Source organism: Cuculus canorus, chromosome 38 (assembly GCF_017976375.1).
Source record: "Cuculus canorus isolate bCucCan1 chromosome 38, bCucCan1.pri, whole genome shotgun sequence".
Classification (NCBI taxonomy): Eukaryota; Metazoa; Chordata; class Aves; order Cuculiformes; family Cuculidae; genus Cuculus; species Cuculus canorus.
Genome location: NC_071438.1, coordinates 561,094 through 579,502, shown reverse-complemented (window position 1 = coordinate 579,502; position 18,409 = coordinate 561,094). Strand labels below are relative to the sequence as shown.

The 18,409-nt window shown below is 61.3% G+C and overlaps 1 protein-coding gene across 1 annotated transcript; it reads right to left on the bottom strand.

Annotated features, from left to right (window-relative positions):
- Window positions 1–2,165: 2,165 nt before the first annotated feature.
- Window positions 2,166–18,085, bottom strand: LOC128850084 (serine protease 33-like). The gene is made up of 6 exons (XM_054053048.1): window positions 17,995–18,085; window positions 15,873–15,905; window positions 13,573–13,735; window positions 5,822–6,105; window positions 5,151–5,305; window positions 2,166–2,561 (listed from the first exon to the last, which is right to left on the bottom strand). Exons 1-6 carry the CDS (start codon window positions 18,071–18,073, stop codon window positions 2,199–2,201), a joined length of 1,077 nt encoding a protein of 358 aa, XP_053909023.1. The 5' UTR covers window positions 18,074–18,085; the 3' UTR covers window positions 2,166–2,198.
- Window positions 18,086–18,409: the final 324 nt, after the last annotated feature.

Here is an 18,409-nt window from a genome sequence, read left to right as displayed (position 1 = left end):
AGCCATTTTCAGTAGCCACAAGTCTATTTTTCAGTAGCCACGACCCCTTTTTGGTTGCCACCAACTCACTTTTGGTTGCCACGAGCATATTTTTGGTTGCCACGAGTGTATTTTCAGTAGCCACGATCCACTTTTGGTTACCATGAGCCATTTTCAGTAGCCACAAGCATATTTTTGGTTGCCACGAGTGTATTTTCGGTAGCCACGATCCCTTTTCAGTAGCCACAAGTGTCTTTTCAGTAGCCACGATCCATTTTTGGTTTCCAGGAGCCATTTTCAGTAGCCACAAGTGTCTTTTTAGTAGCCATGATCCCTTTTCAGTAGCCACAAACTCACTTTTGGTTGCCATGAGCATATTTTTTGGTTGCCATGAGTGTATTTTCAGTAGCCACGATCCCTTTTCAGTAGCCACAAGTGTCTTTTCAGTAGCCACGATCCATTTTTGGTTGCCATGAGCCATTTTCAGTAGCCACAAGTCTATTTTTCAGTAGCCACGAGCCCTTTTTGGTTGCCACGGTCCAGTTCTGGTTGCCACAAACTCACTTTTGGTTGCCACGAGCATGTTTTTGGTAGCCACGATCCCTTTTCAGTAGCCACAAGTGTCTTTTCAGTAGCCACGATCCATTTTTGGTTGCCAGGAGCCATTTTCAGTAGCCACGAGTGTCTTTTTAGTAGCCACGATCCCTTTTCAGTAGCCACAAACTCACTTTTGGTTGCCACCAGCTTATTTCTGGTTGCCACGAGTGTGTTTTCAGCAGCCACAGTCCTTTTTGGGTTGCCTTACACTCACTTTTGGTCATCACCAGCGTATTTTTGGTTGCCACGAGGCATTTTCAGTAGCCACAAGTGTCTTTTTGGTTGCCACCAACTCACTTTTGGTTGCCACGAGCCCTTTTCAGTAGCCACAAGTCTATTTTTCAGTAGCCACGACCCCTTTTTTGTTGCCACGGTCCAGTTTTGGTTGCCACAAACTCACTTTTGGTTGCCACGAGCATATTTTTGGTTGCCACGAGTGTATTTTCGGTAGCCACGATCCCTTTTCAGTAGCCACAAGTGTTTTTTCAGTAGCCACGATCCATTTTTGGTTGCCAGGAGCCATTTTCAGTAGCCACGAGTGTCTTTTCAGTAGCCACGATCCCTCTTCAGTAGCCACAAACTCACTTTTGGTTGCCATGAGCATATTTTTGGTTGCCACGAGTGTATTTTCAGTAGCCACGATCCCTTTTCAGTAGCCACAAGTGTCTTTTCAGTAGCCACAAACACACTTCTGGTTGCCATGAGCATATTTTCAGTAGCCACAATCCCTTTTCAGTAGCCACGACTGTATTTTTCAGTAGCCACAGTGGATTTTTGGTTGCCACGAGCCATTTTCAGTAGCCACAAAGTCACTTTTGGTTGCCACCAGCATATTTCTGGTTGCCACGAGTGTGTTTTCAGTAGCCACAGTCCTTTTTGGGTTGCCTTAAACTCACTTTTGGTCGTCACCAGCGTATTTTTGGTTGCCACGAGGCATTTTCAGTAGCCACAAGTGTCTTTTCAGTAGCCACGATCCATTTTCAGTTGCCATGAGCCATTTTCAGTAGCCACAAACTCACTTTTGGTTGCCATGAGCATATTTTTGGTTGCCACAAGTGTATTTTCAGTAGCCACGAACCCTTTTTGCTTGCCACGATCCATTTTCAGTAGCCACAAACTCACTTTTGGTTGCCGTGAGCATATTTTTTGGTTGCCACGAGTGTGTTTTCAGTAGCCACAATCCATTTTCAGTAGCCACAAGTGTATTTTTCAGTAGCCACAGTGGATTTTTGGTTGCCACGAGCCATTTTCAGTAGCCACAAACTCACTTTTGGTTGCCACGAGCATAGTTTTGGTTGCCAGGAGCCATTTTCAGTAGCCACAATCCCTTTTCAGTAGCCACAAGTGTCTTTTCTAGTAGCCATGATCCATTTTTGGTTGCCACGAGCATATTTTTGGTTGCCACGAGCCATTTTCAGTAGCCACGAGTCCATTTTTAGTAGCCACAATCCCTTTTCGGTTGCCACAAACTCACTTTTGGTCGCCACTCTCCCTTTCCGGTCACCACAAGTCCATTTTTGGTCGCCACAAGTCCATTTTCGGTAGCCACGAGCCCTGTTTCGGTCGCCACGAGCCCCATTTTGGTAGCCCGGAGCCCCGTTTTCGGTAGCCACGCTCCGCTTTCAGTAGCCGGCGGCGGCGGCGGCGCCGAGCAGCAGCAGCAGCAGCAGGAGGGCGGTGGGGGGCTCTGCGCGCCCCCCGTTTCCCCCTTCCGCGGGCGCGATGGGGCGCGGCCAATCCGGGGGGTTCTCCTCGAGGTCGTCGGGACACGGAACCCCCAAATCGTCGTCGTCGTCGTCGTCATCAGAGGGGTTCAGGGGGGGTCGAAGCGGCGCTTCGGGGACGGCGGCGGCGATCCAGGCGGCGTGAGCGGCCGCCCGCGTGTAAACGCCGGGACGGTCCCCGCAGGCGGCGCCCCAACTCGAAACCCCCGCCAGGAGCCACGAACCCCCCAAACGGCACGAAAGGGGACCCCCAGAATCGCCCTGGGGGGGAAAAAGGGGGGTCAGAAACGCACAATGGGGGGATTTGGGGGAGCCCTGAGGGGAAAAGAGGGGGAAGAAACGCACAATGGGGGGATTTGGGGGACCCCTGAGGGGAAAAGAGGGGGAAGAAACGCACAATGGGGGGATTTGGGGGACCCCTGAGGGAAAAGAGGGGTCAGAAACGCACAATGGGGGGATTTGGGGGACCCCTGAGGGAAAAAGAGGGGAAAGAAACGCACAATGGGGGGATTTGGGGGAGCCCTGAGGGGAAAAGAGGGGGAAGAAACGCACAATGGGGGGATTTGGGGGACCCCTGAGGGGAAAAGAGGGGAAAGAAACGCACAATGGGGGGATTTGGGGGAGCCCTGAGGGAAAAGGGGGGGAAGAAACGCACAATGGGGGGATTTGGGGGACCCCTGAGGGGAAAAGAGGGGAAAGAAACGCACAATGGGGGGATTTGGGGGACCCCTGAGGGGAAAAAGGGGAAAGAAACGCACAATGGGGGGATTTGGGGGAGCCCTGAGGGAAAAGAGGGGAAAGAAACGCACAATGGGGGGATTTGGGGGACCCCTGAGGGGAAAAGAGGGGAAAGAAACGCACAATGGGGGGATTTGGGGGACCCCTGAGGGGAAAAGAGGGGAAAGAAACGCACAATGGGGGGATTTGGGGGACCCCTGAGGGGAAAAGAGGGGAAAGAAACGCACAATGGGGGGATTTGGGGGACCCCTGAGGGGAAAAAGGGGAAAGAAACGCACAATGGGGGGATTTGGGGGAGCCCTGAGGGAAAAAAGGGGGTCAGGAACACACAATGGGGGGATTTGGGGGACCCCTGAGGGGAAAAGAGGGGAAAGAAACGCACAATGGGGGGATTTGGGGGAGCCCTGAGGGAAAAGGGGGGGTCAGAAACGCACAATGGGGGGATTTGGGGGAGCCCTGAGGGGAAAAGAGGGGAAAGAAACGCACAATGGGGGGATTTGGGGGAGCCCTGAGGGGAAAAGAGGGGAAAGAAACGCACAATGGGGGGATTTGGGGGAGCCCTGAGGGAAAAAAGGGGGTCAGGAACACACAATGGGGGGATTTGGGGGACCCCTGAGGGGAAAGAAATGCACAATGGGGGGATTTGGGGGAGCCCTGAGGGGAAAAAGGGGGGAAGAAACGCACAATGGGGGGATTTGGGGGAGCCCTGAGGGAAAAAGAGGGGTCAGAAACGCACAATGGGGGGATTTGGGGGAGCCCTGAGGGAAAAGGGGGGAAGAAACGCACAATGGGGGGATTTGGGGGAGCCCTGAGGGGAAAAGAGGGGAAAGAAACGCACAATGGGGGGATTTGGGGGACCCCTGAGGGGAAAAGAGGGGAAAGAAACGCACAATGGGGGGATTTGGGGGACCCCTGAGGGAAAAGAGGGGAAAGAAACGCACAATGGGGGGATTTGGGGGACCCCTGAGGGGAAAAGAGGGGAAAGAAACGCACAATGGGGGGATTTGGGGGACCCCTGAGGGAAAAGAGGGGAAAGAAACGCACAATGGGGGGATTTGGGGGACCCCTGAGGGGAAAAGAGGGGAAAGAAACGCACAATGGGGGGATTTGGGGGACCCCTGAGGGGAAAAGAGGGGAAAGAAACGCACAATGGGGGGATTTGGGGGACCCCTGAGGGGAAAAGAGGGGAAAGAAACGCACAATGGGGGGATTTGGGGGAGCCCTGAGGGAAAAGAGGGGAAAGAAACGCACAGTGGGGGGATTTGGGGGACCCCTGAGGGGAAAAGAGGGGAAAGAAACGCACAATGGGGGGATTTGGGGGACCCCTGAGGGGAAAAGAGGGGAAAGAAACGCACAATGGGGGGATTTGGGGGAGCCCTGAGGGAAAAGAGGGGAAAGAAACGCACAGTGGGGGGATTTGGGGCTGTTTGGGGGTATTTTGGGGGTATTTTGGTGCAGTTTTGCGGTATTTTGGTGCAGTTTGGGGGTATTTTGGGGGTGTTTGGGTGCAGTTTGGGGGTGTTTTGGCACAGTTTGTGGTGTTTGGGGCTGTTTGGGGGTATTTTGGAGCTGTTTTGGGCTGTTTTGGGGTATTTTGGTGCAGTTTGGGGGTGTTTGGGTGCAGTTTGGGGGTATTTTGGTGCAGTTTTGGGGTATTTTGGTGCAGTTTGGGGCTGTTTTGCAGTATTTTGGGGCAGTTTCGGGGTATTTTGGGGGTGTTTGGGTGCAGTTTAGGGGTGTTTGGGGGCGGTTTTGGGGGTGTTTGGGTGCAGTTTGGGGGTGTTTTGGGGTATTTTGGTGCAGTTTTGGAGTATTTTGGCGCAGTTTGGGGTATTTTGGTGCAGTTTGGGGCTGTTTGGGTGCAGTTTGGGGGTATTTTGGCACAGTTTTGGGGTATTTTGGTGCCGTTTTGGGGTATTTTGGTGCAGTTTCGGAGTATTTTGGGGTATTTTGGCGCAGTTTGGGGGTATTTTGGTACAGTTTCGGGGTGTTCGGGGGCGGTTTTTGGGGTGTCTGGGGGCGGTTTGGGGGTGCCTGGGGGCAGTTTTTGGGGTGTTCGGGGGCGGTTTTGGGGTGCCTGGGGGCAGTTTTTGGGGTGTCGGGGGGCGGTACCTGGCAGGCGTCGCGTTGGCCGCGTTCGGGGCCGGCGCAGAGGGTGTCGGCCGCGGGCGTTCCGGTGCCTCCGGCGCGGTGGATGCAGCGGCACCGACGGGCGCTGAGCAGCGGCAGCACCACCTCCTGCAGCTGCTTCGGCGGCGGCAGCGGCACTGCGGCACCAGTACAAACCAGTAAGGACCCCAGGGCCCCTCCCAGGGCTCCCAGTAACCCCGTTCCCAGTTCCCAGTGCTCATCCCAGTGCTCCCAGTGCCCGTCCCAGTGCTCCCAGTGCCCATCCCAGTGCTCCCAGTTCCCTGACAGTTACTCCCAGTGCTCCCAGCACCCATCCCAGTGCTCCCAGTGCCCCTCCTAGTGCTCCCAGTGCCCATCCCAGTGCTCCCAGTTCCCTGACGGTTACTCCCAGTACTCCCAGTGCCCCTTCCAGTGCTCCCAGTGCCCCTCCCACTGCTCCCAGTTCCCTGGCGGTTACTCACAGTGCTCCCAGTGACCTTTTCGATGCTCCCAGTGCCAATCCCAGTGCTCCCAGTTCCCCAATGGTTACTCCCAGTGCTCCCAGTGACCCTGCAGATGCGCCCAGTGCCCATCCCAGTGCTCCCAGTGACCTTTTCGATGCTCCCAGTGCTCCCAGTGCCCGTCCCAGTGCTCCCAGTGCCCCCAGGACGCACCGGCGGTGCGGATGTGGCCCCATCCGGTGAAGGTGCAGTTGGTGCCGGGCGGGAAGCGCGTGCCGGGCCCGGGGAGGCAGACGGGGCGCACCAGGCGGTTGGGGGTGGCGGGGGGGTCGAGCCGAGCCAGCGCCAGGTCCCCCCCCACGTCCCCGTGCTCGCCGTCGTCGCGATAGGCCGGGTGTCTCGTGACAGAGGCCACGCCAAGCACTTGGGCGTCCGGAGGGGGGGACAAAAGCTGTAGGGCCCCAAGTGTCACCCGGTACTCCGACACCGGGTTCTCCCTGCGGGGGGGAACGAAAAGAGGGGGGGAACCCCAGTATTGAGGTCTCAGGGGGGTTATTGGGGGGTCTCAGAGGGGGTTTGGGGGTGCTGGGAGGGGTAATTGGGGTCCCAGGAAGGGTCTCAGAGGGGGTTTGGGGGTGCTGGGAGGGGTAATTGGGGTCCCAGGAGGGGTTTCAGGGGGGTTTGGGGGTGCTGGGAAGGGTAATTGGGGTCCCAGGAGGGGTCTCAGGGGGGTTTGGGGGTGCTGGGAAGGGTAATTGGGGTCCCAGGAGGGGTCTCAGGGGGGGTTTGGGGGTGCTGGGAGGGATAATTGGGGTCCCAGGAGAGGTCTCAGGGGGGTTTGGGGGTGCTGGGAGGGGTAATTGGGGTCCCAGGAGGGGTCTCAGGGGGGTTTGGGGGTGCTGGGAGGGGTAATTGGGGTCCCAGGAAGGGTCTCAGGGGGGTTTGGGGGTGCTGGGAGGGGTAATTGGGGTCCCAGGAGGGGTCTCGGGGAGGGTTTGGGGGTGCTGGGAGGGGTAATTGGGGTCCCAGGAGGGGTCTCAGGGGGGTTTGGGGGTGCTGGGAGGGGTAATTGGGGTCCCAGGAGGGGTCTCAGGGGGGTTTGGGGGTGCTGGGAGGGGTAATTGGGGTCCCAGGAGAGGTCTCAGAGGGGGTTTGGGGGTGCTGGGAGGGGTAATTGGGGTCCCAGGAGAGGTCTCAGGGGGGTTTGGGGGTGCTGGGAGGGGCAATTGGGGTCCCAGGAAGGGTCTCAGGGCGGTTTGGGGGTGCTGGGAGGGATAATTGGGGTCCCAGGAGGGTTATTGGGGGTCTCGGGGGGGTTTGGGGGTGCTGGGAGGGGTAATTGGGGTCCCAGGAGGGGTCTCAGAGGGGGTTTGGGGGTGCTGGGAGGGGTAATTGGGGTCCCAGGAGGGGTCTCAGGGGGGTTTGGGGGTGCTGGGAGGGGTAATTGGGGTCCCAGGAGGGGTCTCAGGGGGATTTGGGGGTGATAGGAGGGGTAATTGGGGTCCCAGGAGGGTTATTGGGGGGTTTGGGGGTGCTGGGAGGGGTAATTGGGGTGCCAGGAGGGGTCTCAGGGGGGTTTGGGGGTGCTGGGAGGGGTAATTGGGGTCCCAGGAAGGGTCTCAGGGGGGTTTGGGGGTGCTGGGAGGGATAATTGCGGTCCCAGGAGGGGTCTCAGGGGGGTTTGGGGGTGCTGGGAGGGGTAATTGGGGTCCCAGGAGGGGTCTCAGGGGGGTTTGGGGGTGCTGGGAGGGGTAATTGGGGTCCCAGGAGGGGTCTCAGGGGGGTTTGGGGGTGCTGGGAGGGGTAATTGGGGTCCCAGGAGGGGTCTCAGGGGGGTTTGGGGGTGCTGGGAGGGGTAATTGGGGTCCCAGGAAGGGTCTCAGGGGGGTTTGGGGGTGCTGGGAGGGGTAATTGGGGTCCCAGGGGGGTTTGGGGGTGCTGGGAGGGGTAATTGGGGTCCCAAGAGGGGTCTCAGGGGGGTTTGGGGGTGCTGGGAGGGGTAACTGGGGTCCCAGGAGGGTTATTGGGGGGTTTGGGGGTGCTGGGAGGGGTAATTGGGGTCCCAGGAAGGGTCTCAGAGGGGGTTTGGGGGTGCTGGGAGGGGTAATTGGGGTCCCAGGAAGGGTCTCAGGGGGGTTTGGGGGTGCTGGGAGGGATAATTGGGGTCCCAGGAGGGGTCTCAGGGGGGTTTGGGGGTGCTGGGAGGGGTAATTGGGGTCCCAGGAAGGGTCTCAGGGGGGTTTGGGGGTGCTGGGAGGGGTAATTGGGGTCCCAGGAGGGTTATTGGGGGGTCTCGGGGGGGGTTTGGGGGTGCTGGGAGGGGTAATTGGGGTCCCAGGAAGGGTCTCAGGGGGGGTTGGGGGTGCTGGGAGGGGTAATTGGGGTCCCAGGAAGGGTCTCAGGGCGGTTTGGGGGTGCTGGGAGGGGTAATTGGGGTCCCAGGAGGGGTCTCAGGGGGGTTTGGGGGTGCTGGGAGGGGTAATTGGGGTCCCAGGAAGGGTCTCAGGGGGGTTTGGGGGTGCTGGGAGGGGTAATTGGCGTCCCAGGAGGGGTCTCAGGGGGGGTTTGGGGGTGCTGGGAGGGGTAATTGGGGTCCCAGGAGGGGTCTCAGGGGGGGTTTGGGGGTGCTGGGAGGGGTAATTGGGTCCCAGGAAGGGTCTCAGGGGGGTTTGGGGGTGCTGGGAGGGGTAATTGGGGTCTCAAGAGGGGTCTCAGGGGGGTTTGGGGGTGCTGGGAGGGATAATTGGGGTCCCAGGAAGGGTCTCAGGGGGGTTCGGGGGTGCTGGGAGGGGTAATTGGGGTCCCAGGAAGGGTCTCAGGGGGGTTCGGGGGTGCTGGGAGGGATAATTGGGGTCCCAGGAAGGGTCTCAGGGGGGTTCGGGGGTGCTGGGAGGGGTAATTGGGGTCCCAGGAGGGGTCTCAGGGGGGTTTGGGGGTGCTGGGAGGGGTAATTGGGGTCCCAGGAGGGGTCTCGGGGAGGGTTTGGGGGCGCTGGGAGGGGTAATTGGGGTCCCAGGAGGGGTCTCAGAGGGTTTGGGGGTGCTGGGAGGGGTAATTGGGGTCCCAGGAAGGGTCTCAGGAGGGTTTGGGGGTGCTGGGAGGGGTAATTGGTGTCCCAGGAAGGGTCTCAGGGGGGTTTGGGGGTGCTGGGAGGGATAATTGGGGTCCCAGGAGGGTTATTCGGGGGTCTCAGGGGGGTTTGGGGGTGCTGGGAGGGATAATTGGGGTCCCAGGAAGGGTCTCAGGTGGGTTTGGGGGTGCTGGGAGGGGTAATTGGGGTCCCAGGAGGGGTCTCAGGGGGGTTTGGGGGTGCTGGGAGGGGTAAATTGGGGTCCCAGGAGGGTTACTGGGGGGTCTCAGGGGGGTTTGGGGGTGCTGGGAGGGGTAATTGGGGTCCCAGGAGGGGTCTCAGGGGGGTTTGGGGGTGATAGGAGGGGTAATTGGGGTCCCAGGAGGGGTCTCAGGGGGGTTCGGGGGTGCTGGGAGGGGTACTTGGGGTCCCAGGAGGGGTCTCAGGGGGGTTTGGGGGTGCTGGGAGGGGTAATTGGGGTCCCAGGAGGGGTCTCGGGGAGGGTTTGGGGGCGCTGGGAGGGGTAATTGGGGTCCCAGGAGGGGTCTCAGGGGGGTTTGGGGGTGCTGGGAGGGGTAATTGGGGTCCCAGGAAGGGTCTCAGGAGGGTTTGGGGGTGCTGGGAGGGGTAATTGGTGTCCCAGGAAGGGTCTCAGGGGGGTTTGGGGGTGCTGGGAGGGATAATTGGGGTCCCAGGAGGGGTCTCAGGGGGGTTTGGGGGTGCTGGGAGGGGTAATTGGGGTCCCAGGAGGGTTATTCTGGGGTCTCAGGGGGGTTTGGGGGTGCTGGGAGGGGTAATTGGGGTCCCAGGAGGGGTCTCAGGGGGGTTTGGGGGTGCTGGGAGGGATAATTGGGGTCCCAGGAAGGGTCTCAGGTGGGTTTGGGGGTGCTGGGAGGGGTAATTGGGGTCCCAGGAGGGGTCTCAGGGGGGTTTGGGGGTGCTGGGAGGGGTAAATTGGGGTCCCAGGAGGGTTACTGGGGGGTCTCAGGGGGGTTTGGGGGTGCTGGGAGGGATAATTGGGGTCCCAGGAAGGGTCTCAGGGGGGTTTGGGGGTGCTGGGAGGGGTAATTGGGGTCCCAGGAGGGTTATTCTGGGGTCTCAGGGGGGTTTGGGGGTGCTGGGAGGGGTAATTGGGGTCCCAGGAGGGGTCTCAGGGGGGTTTGGGGGTGCTGGGAGGGATAATTGGGGTCCCAGGAAGGGTCTCAGGTGGGTTTGGGGGTGCTGGGAGGGGTAATTGGGGTCCCAGGAGGGGTCTCAGGGAGGTTTGGGGGTGCTGGGAGGGATAATTGGGGTCCCAGGAGGGGCCTCATGGGGGTTTGGGGGTGCTGGGAGGGGTAATTGGGGTCCCAGGAGGGGCCTCAGGGGGGTTTGGGGGTGCTGGGAGGGGTAATTGGGGTCCCAGGAGGGGTCTCAGGGGGGTTTGGGGGTGCTGGGAGGGGTAATTGGGGTCCCAGGAGGGGTCTCAGGGGGGTTTGGGGGTGCTGGGAGGGATAATTGGGGTCCCAGGAGGGGTCTCAGGGGGGTTTGGGGGTGCTGGGAGGGGTAATTGGGGTCCCAGGAGGGGTCTCAGGGGGGTTTGGGGGTGCTGGGAGGGGTAATTGGGGTCCCAGGAGGGGTCTCAGGGGGTTTGGGGGTGCTGGGAGGGATAATTGGGGTCCCAGGAGGGGTCTCAGGGGGGTTTGGGGGTGCTGGGAGGGGTAATTGGGGTCCCAGGAGGGTTATTGGGGGGTCTCAGGGGGGTTTGGGGGTGCTGGGAGGGGTAATTGGGGTCCCAGGAGGGGCCTCAGGGGGGGTTTGGGGGTGCTGGGAGGGGTAATTGGGGTCCCAGGAGGGGTCTCAGTGGGGTTTGGGGGTGCTGGGAGGGGTAATTGGGGTCCCAGGAGGAGTCTCAGGGGGGTTTGGGGGTGCTGGGAGGGATAATTGGGGTCCCAGGAGGGGTCTCAGGGGGGTTTGGGGGTGCTGGGAGGGGTAATTGGGGTCCCAGGAGGGGTCTCAGGGGGGTTTGGGGGTGCTGGGAGGGGTAATTGGGGTCCCAGGAAGGGTCTCAGGGGGGTCTCGAGGGGGGTTTGGGGGTGCTGGGAGGGGTAATTGGGGTCCCAGGAGGGTTATTGGGGGGTGTCAGGGGGGTTCGGGGGTGCTGGGAGGGATAATTGGGGTCCCAGGAAGGGTCTCAGGGCAGTTTGGGGGTGCTGGGAGGGGTAATTGGGGTCCCAGGAGGGTTATTGGGGGGTGTCAGGGGGGTTCGGGGGTGCTGGGAGGGGTAATTGGGGTCCCAGGAGGGGCCTCAGGGAGGTTTGGGGGTGCTGGGAGGGGTAATTGGGGTCCCAGGAGGGTTATTGGGGGTCTCGGGGGGGGGGGTTTGGGGGTGTTGGGAGGGGTAATTGGGGTCCCAGGAGGGGTCTCAGGGGGGTTTGGGGGTGCTGGGAGGGGTAATTGGGGTCCCAGGAGGGTTATTGGGGGGTTTGGGGGTACTGGGAGGGATAATTGGGGTCCCAGGAGGGTTATTGGGGGGTCTCGGGGGGGTTTGGGGGTGCTGGGAGGGGTAATTGGGGTGCCAGGAGGGGTCTCAGGGGGGGTTTGGGGGTGCTGGGAGGGGTAATTGGGGTCCCAGGAGGGGTCTCAGGGGGGTTGGGGGGTGCTGGGAGGGGTACTTGGGGTCCCAGGAGGGGTCTCAGGGGGGTTCGGGGGTGCTGGGAGGGATAATTGGGGTCCCAGGAGGGGTCTCAGGGGGGTTTGGGGGTGCTGGGAGGGGTAATTGGGGTCCCAGGAGGGGTCTCAGGGGGTTTGGGGGTGCTGGGAGGGGTAATTGGGGTCCCAGGAGGGGTCTCAGGGGGTTTGGGGGTGCTGGGAGGGATAATTGGGGTCCCAGGAGGGGTCTCAGGGGGGTTTGGGGGTGCTGGGAGGGGTAATTGGGGTCCCAGGAGGGTTATTGGGGGGTCTCAGGGGGATTTGGGGGTGCTGGGAGGGGTAATTGGGGTCCCAGGAGGGGTCTCAGGGGGGGTTTGGGGGTGCTGGGAGGGGTAATTGGGGTCCCAGGAGGGGTCTCAGTGGGGTTTGGGGGTGCTGGGAGGGGTAATTGGGGTCCCAGGAGGAGTCTCAGGGGGGTTTGGGGGTGCTGGGAGGGATAATTGGGGTCCCAGGAGGGGTCTCAGGGGGGTTTGGGGGTGCTGGGAGGGGTAATTGGGGTCCCAGGAAGGGTCTCAGGGGGGTTTGGGGGTGCTGGGAGGGGTAATTGGGGTCCCAGGAAGGGTCTCAGGGGGGTCTCGAGGGGGGTTTGGGGGTGCTGGGAGGGGTAATTGGGGTCCCAGGAGGGTTATTGGGGGGTGTCAGGGGGGTTCGGGGGTGCTGGGAGGGATAATTGGGGTCCCAGGAAGGGTCTCAGGGCAGTTTGGGGGTGCTGGGAGGGGTAATTGGGGTCCCAGGAGGGTTATTGGGGGGTGTCAGGGGGGTTCGGGGGTGCTGGGAGGGGTAATTGGGGTCCCAGGAGGGGCCTCAGGGAGGTTTGGGGGTGCTGGGAGGGGTAATTGGGGTCCCAGGAGGGTTATTGGGGGTCTCGGGGGGGGGGTTTGGGGGTGTTGGGAGGGGTAATTGGGGTCCCAGGAGGGGTCTCAGGGGGGTTTGGGGGTGCTGGGAGGGGTAATTGGGGTCCCAGGAGGGTTATTGGGGGGTTTGGGGGTACTGGGAGGGATAATTGGGGTCCCAGGAGGGTTATTGGGGGGTCTCAGGGGGGTTTGGGGGTGCTGGGAGGGGTAATTGGGGTGCCAGGAGGGGTCTCAGGGGGGGTTTGGGGGTGCTGGGAGGGGTAATTGGGGTCCCAGGAGGGGTCTCAGGGGGGTTTGGGGGTGCTGGGAGGGGTAATTGGGGTCCCAGGAGGGGTCTCAGGGGGGTTTGGGGGTGCTGGGAGGGGTAATTGGGGTCCCAGGAGGGGTCTCAGGGGGGTTTGGGGGTGCTGGGAGGGATAATTGGGGTCCCAGGAGGGGTCTCAGGGGGGTTTGGGGGTGCTGGGAGGGGTAATTGGGGTCCCAGGAGGGTTATTGGGGGGTCTCAGGGGGGGTTTGGGGGTGCTGGGAGGGGTAATTGGGGTCCCAGGAGGGATATTGGGGTGCTGGGAAGGGTATTTTGGGTTCATTTTTGGGGTCCTGGGGGTCATTTTTGGGGTGTTTTTAGCCCAGAGTGGTTCTTTTGGGGTGCGGGGACTCAGTTTTGGGGTCTCGGGGTCCATTTTGGGTTCAATTTTAGTGTTCCTGGGGGGTCACTTTTGGGGTGTTTTTAGCCCACAGTGGTTCTTTTGGGGTGCGGGGACTCAGTTTTGGGGTCTCAGGGTATATTTTGGGTTCATTTTTGGGGTCCTGGGGTTCATTTTTGGGGTGCTTTTAGCCCACAGTGGTTGTTTTTTTGGGGGGGCCTCAGTTTTGGTCTCTCGGGGTCCATTTTAGTGTTCCTGGGGGGTCACTTTTGGGGTGTTTTTGGTCCAGAGTCATTGTTTTTTGGGGGGGTGCTCAGTTTTGGGGTGTCAGGGTATATTTGGGGTTCATTTTTGGGGTGCTTTTAGCCCACAGTGGTTGTTTCTTTGGGGGGGCTCAGTTTTGGTCTCTCGGGGTCCATTTTAGTGTTCCTGGGGGGTCACTTTTGGGGTGTTTTTGGTCCAGAGTCATTGTTTTTTGGGGGGGTGCTCAGTTTTGGGGTGTCAGGGTATATTTGGGGTTCATTTTTGGGGTGCTTTTAGCCCACAGTGGTTGTTTTTTTGGGGGGGCCTCAGTTTTGGGGTCTCAGGGTCCATTTTGGGTCCATTTTAGTGTTCCTGGGGGGTCGTTTTTGGGGTGTTTTTTTGGCCCAGAGTGGTTGTTTTTTGGGGGGCGCTGAGGGGGGGCCTCTCAGGTTTTGGGGTACTCACGGCGGGAAGCAGTGGGCGGCGGTGAGGATCCAAGCGGGGGCGATGAGGGCCCCCCCACAAACGTGGTGGCCGCGGAAGGCGATGCTGGCCTGCCACGGCCACTGCCCGGCCTGCGCCCCCGAACCCCCAACCACGCGGCGCCCCACGGGGGTCCCACACGGCACTGGGGGGGGGACACGACACCCCCAAATCATAGGGGGACCCCCCAAAAAAAACCAACCCCATGGGACGCCCCCATTCCCACCTTTTGTGGCACTTAAGATACCCCAAAAGCACTTCAAACCGTGGAATCCACACTCGTTCCCACCTTTCATGGCACCCCCAAACTGTGGGACCCCCCCCAAAAGCATGGGACCACCCCCAAAGTCATGGGACCACCCCCCAAAATCATGGGACCCCCCAAAACCCCTCATTCCCACCTTTCATGGCACCCAGGACCCCCCCAAACCATGGGCCACCCCAAAAATCATGGGAACCCCCAAAAACCATGGGACCCCCCCAAAGTCATGGGACCCCCCCAAACCATGGGACCCCCCCAAAACCATGGGACCCCCCCAAACCATGGGACCCCCCCAAAAACCATGGGACCACCCCAAAATCATGGGACACCCCGAAAATCATGGGACCCCCCCAAAGTCATGGGACCCCCCCAGAAAATCATGGGACCACCCCAAAATCATGGGACCCCCCCAAAACCATGGGACCCCCCCAAAAATCATGGGACCCCCCCAAAAAATCATGGGACCACCCCAAAATCATGGGACCCCCCCAAAAATCATGGGACCCCCCCCCAAACCATGGGAACCCCCTCAAAAATCATGGGACCCCCCCAAAAAATCATGGGACCACCCCAAAATCATGGGACCCCCCCAAAAATCATGGGACCCCCCCCCAAACCATGGGAACCCCCCCAAAAATCATGGGATCCCCCCAAAGTCATGGGACCCCCCCAAAGTCCTGGGACCCCCCAAAACCATGGGACCCCCCCCCAAACCATGGGAACCCCCCCAAAAATCATGGGATCCCCCCAAAGTCATGGGACCCCCCCAAAGTCATGGGACCCCCTAAAAACACATGGGACCACCCCAAACCATGGGACCCCCCCAAAAACCGGGGAACCACCGCAAACCATGGGACCCCCCCAAAACCATGGGACCCCCCCTCATTCCCACCTTTCACGGTACCCAGGACCCCCCCAAACCATGGGACCCCCCCCAAAACCATGGGACGCCCCCAAAACCATGGCACCCCCCCTCATTCCCACCTTTCATGGCACCCAGGACCCCCCCAAACCATGGGACCCCCCCAAAACCATGGGACCCCCCCTTATTCCCACCTTTCACAGCACCCAGGACCCCCCCAAACCATGGGACCCCCCCAAAACCATGGGACCCCCCCTCATTCCCACCTTTCACAACACCCAGGACCCCCCCAAACCATGGGACCCCCCCCCCCAAATCATGGGACCACCCCAAAAATCATGGGACCACCCCAAAACCATGGGTCCCCCCCTCATTCCCACCTTTCATGGCTCCCAGGACCCCCCCAAACCATGGGACCCCCCCAAAACCATGGCACCCCCCCTCATTCCCACCTTTCACAGCACCCAGGACCCCCCCAAACCATGGGACCCCCCCTCATTCCCACCTTTCGTGGCTCCCAGGACCCCCCCAAACCATGGGACCCCCCCCAAAACCATGGGACCCCCCCTCATTCCCACCTTTTGTGGCTCCCAGGACCCCCCCAAACCATGGGACCCCCCCCAAAACCATGGGACCCCCCCTCATTCCCACCTTATGTGGCTCCCAGGACCCCCCCAAACCATGGGACCCCCCCAAAACCATGGCACCCCCCCTCATTCCCACCTTTCATGGCACCCAGGACCCCCCCAAACCATGGGACCCCCCCTCATTCCCACCTTTTGTGGCTCCCAGGACCCCCCCAAACCATGGGACCCCCCCAGAACCATGGGACCCCCCCTTATTCCCACCTTTCACAGCACCCAGGACCCCCCCAAACCCCGGGACCCCCCCAAAACCATGGGACCCCGCCTCATTCCCACCTTTCATGGCTCCCCGGACCCCCCCAAACCATGGGACCCCCCCTCATTCCCACCTTTCATGGCACTCAGGACCCCCCGAAACCATGGGGCCCCCCAAAACCATGGCACCCCCCTATTCCCACAGCACCCCGGACCCCCCCCAAACACTAAGACCCCCCCAAAACCACAGACCCCCCCCCTCATTCCCTCCACAGCACCTACGCCCCCCCCCCCCCCAAAGCCATGGGGACCCCCTCACCTGATTCTTCTGCTTCCACCGTCCCCCCATAACCTGTGGGGAAAGGGGACAATGTTGGGGTCCCCCCCAGATATTGGGGGGTACCCAATAATCCGGGAATGTGTGTCCCCCCCCCCTCCCTGTTCCTTCGCATCCGGGAAGGGACTCAGCATCCGGAGCCACCGGAAAAACCTGCCCTGAGGAATGTGCCCCGTGGGGACACGGGGTGACCGCGCACCCCAATGGCCGCAGGGGCACCCCGGAAACACCTGCGTCCCCCACAATGTCCCCTCTGGCCAATCACAGCCCCCCAATATCCTCCCATGGACCCTCACAGCCCCCCATGTCCCCTCACAGCCCCCCGAGTCCCCTCACAGCCCCCCAATATCCCTCCATGGCCCCTCACAGCCCCCCAGTATCCCCCCATGGACCCTCACAGCCCCCCAATCTCCCCCCATGGACCCTCACAGCCCCCCAGGTCCCCTCATAGCCCCCTGAGTCCCCTCACAGCCCCCCCAAAATACCCTCATAGCCCCCCAGGTCCCCTCACAGCCCCCCCAAAATACCCTCACAGCCCCCCAGGTCCCCTCACAGCCCCCCCAAAATACCCTCACAGCCCCCCAGGTCCCCTCACAGCCCCCCCAATATCCCCCCAAAATCCCCTCACAGCCCCCCAGTATCCCCCCATGTCCCCTCACAGCCCCCCAATATCCCCTCATAGCCCCCCAATATCCTCCCATGTCCCCTCACAGCCCCCCGAGTCCCCTCACAGCCCCCCAATATCCCTCCATGGCCCCTCACAGCCCCCCGAGTCCCCTCACAGCCCCCCAAAATCCCCTCACAGCTCCCCAATATCCCTCCATGTGCCCTCACAGCCCCCCAATATCCCTCCATGTCCCCTCACAGCCACCCAATATCCCCCCATGTCCCCCCAATGTCCCCTCACAGCCCCCCATAACGCCTCTATTCCCCCCAATATCCCCCAATGTCCCCTCACAGCCTCCCAATATCCCCCAATGTCCCCCCACAGCCCCCCATAACCCCTCTATTCCCCTCAATGTCCCCCCAATATCCCCTCACAGCCCCCCATAACCCCTCTATCCCCCTCAACATCCCCCCAATGTCCCCCTCCAGCCCTCAATGTCCCCCCCTTTTCCCTCAGCTCTGGGTCCCCTCGTGCCCCCCCCAACCCCTCCGGACCCCCCTAATTCCCTCATGTCCCCCCTTTCCCTCAGCTCTGGGTCCCCTCGTGCCCCCCAACCCCTCAGGACCCCCCTAATTCCCTCATTTCCCCCCCAATCCCCTCAGCCCTGAGTCCCATCGTGCCCCCCAACCCCTCAGGACCCTCATTTCCCTCATGTCCCCCCTTTTCCCTCAGCTCTGGGTCCCCTCGTGCCTCCCCCAACCCCTCAGGACCCCCTGATCCCCTCATGTCCCCCCAACCCCTCATTACCCCCTCCTTTCCCTCAGCTCTGGGTCCCATCAAGACCCCCCCATTCCTTCACGTCCCCCCCCTTTTCCCTCAGCTCTGGGTCCCCTCAGAACCCCTCCACTCCCCCCATAACCCCTCTCCCCCCATCCCTTCTCCCCCACAACTTCTTCCCCCCATATTCTCTCTCCCCCATAGCCCCCCCGCCCCCCTCCTTCCTTCTTCCCTCCATAACCCCTCTCCCCCCATAACCTCTCTCCCCCATAACCGCTCCCCTCAGTCCCTCTCCCCACATAACCTCCCCTACCCTTTCTCCCCCCCAGACCCCCCCCATACTCCCCATAACCTCTCCCCCCTCCCCTCTCCCCCATAACCCCCCCTCACCCCCAGACCCCCCCATAACCTCTTCCCCCATAACCTCTCCCCCTATAACCTCCCCCCATAACCCCTCTCTCTCACCAAACCCCCTCTCCCCCATAACCCCTCTCCCCCACAACCCCTCTCTCCCCAAACCCCCTCTCCCCCATAACCTCTCCCCCATAACCCCTCTCCCGATAACCTCTCCCCTCCCCTCTCCCCCATAACCCCTCTCCCCCCATAAACTTCCCCCTCCCCCATAACCTCTCTCCCCATAACCCCCTCTCCTCCCATAACCCCTCTCCCTCCCCACACCCTCTCCCTCCCCACACCCCCTTTCCCCCCGTCCCCCCTCACCCCCGAGCAGCCCCGGGAGCAGCAGCAGCAGCAGCAGCCGCCGCCGCCTCAGGCCGAGCCGCCCCCAGCGCTGCCCCATAGCGAAATGACCGCTGCGGCCGCAGCCGGCACCTGCCGGGCTCAGGCCACGCCCCTTTTGATACCATATATGGCAACGGGCACGCCCACACCTGGCCGCGGCGGGAACCCCTGTTGAGATCCAGGCCACGCCCCCTCCCGCGCCGTATATGGTAATGGGCACGCCCACCGTGAGTTGACCGCGCCCCTTCGGCGCCATACGCAGAGCCGTTCACGCCCATTTAATGCCATATAAGGTGCTGGCCACGCCCACACCTCCCCGCAGTTCGCGCCTATGGAGCCCCGGCCACGCCCCCAGGCCCCTATTAGAATTGGCCACGCCCCCTTAGCGACACGA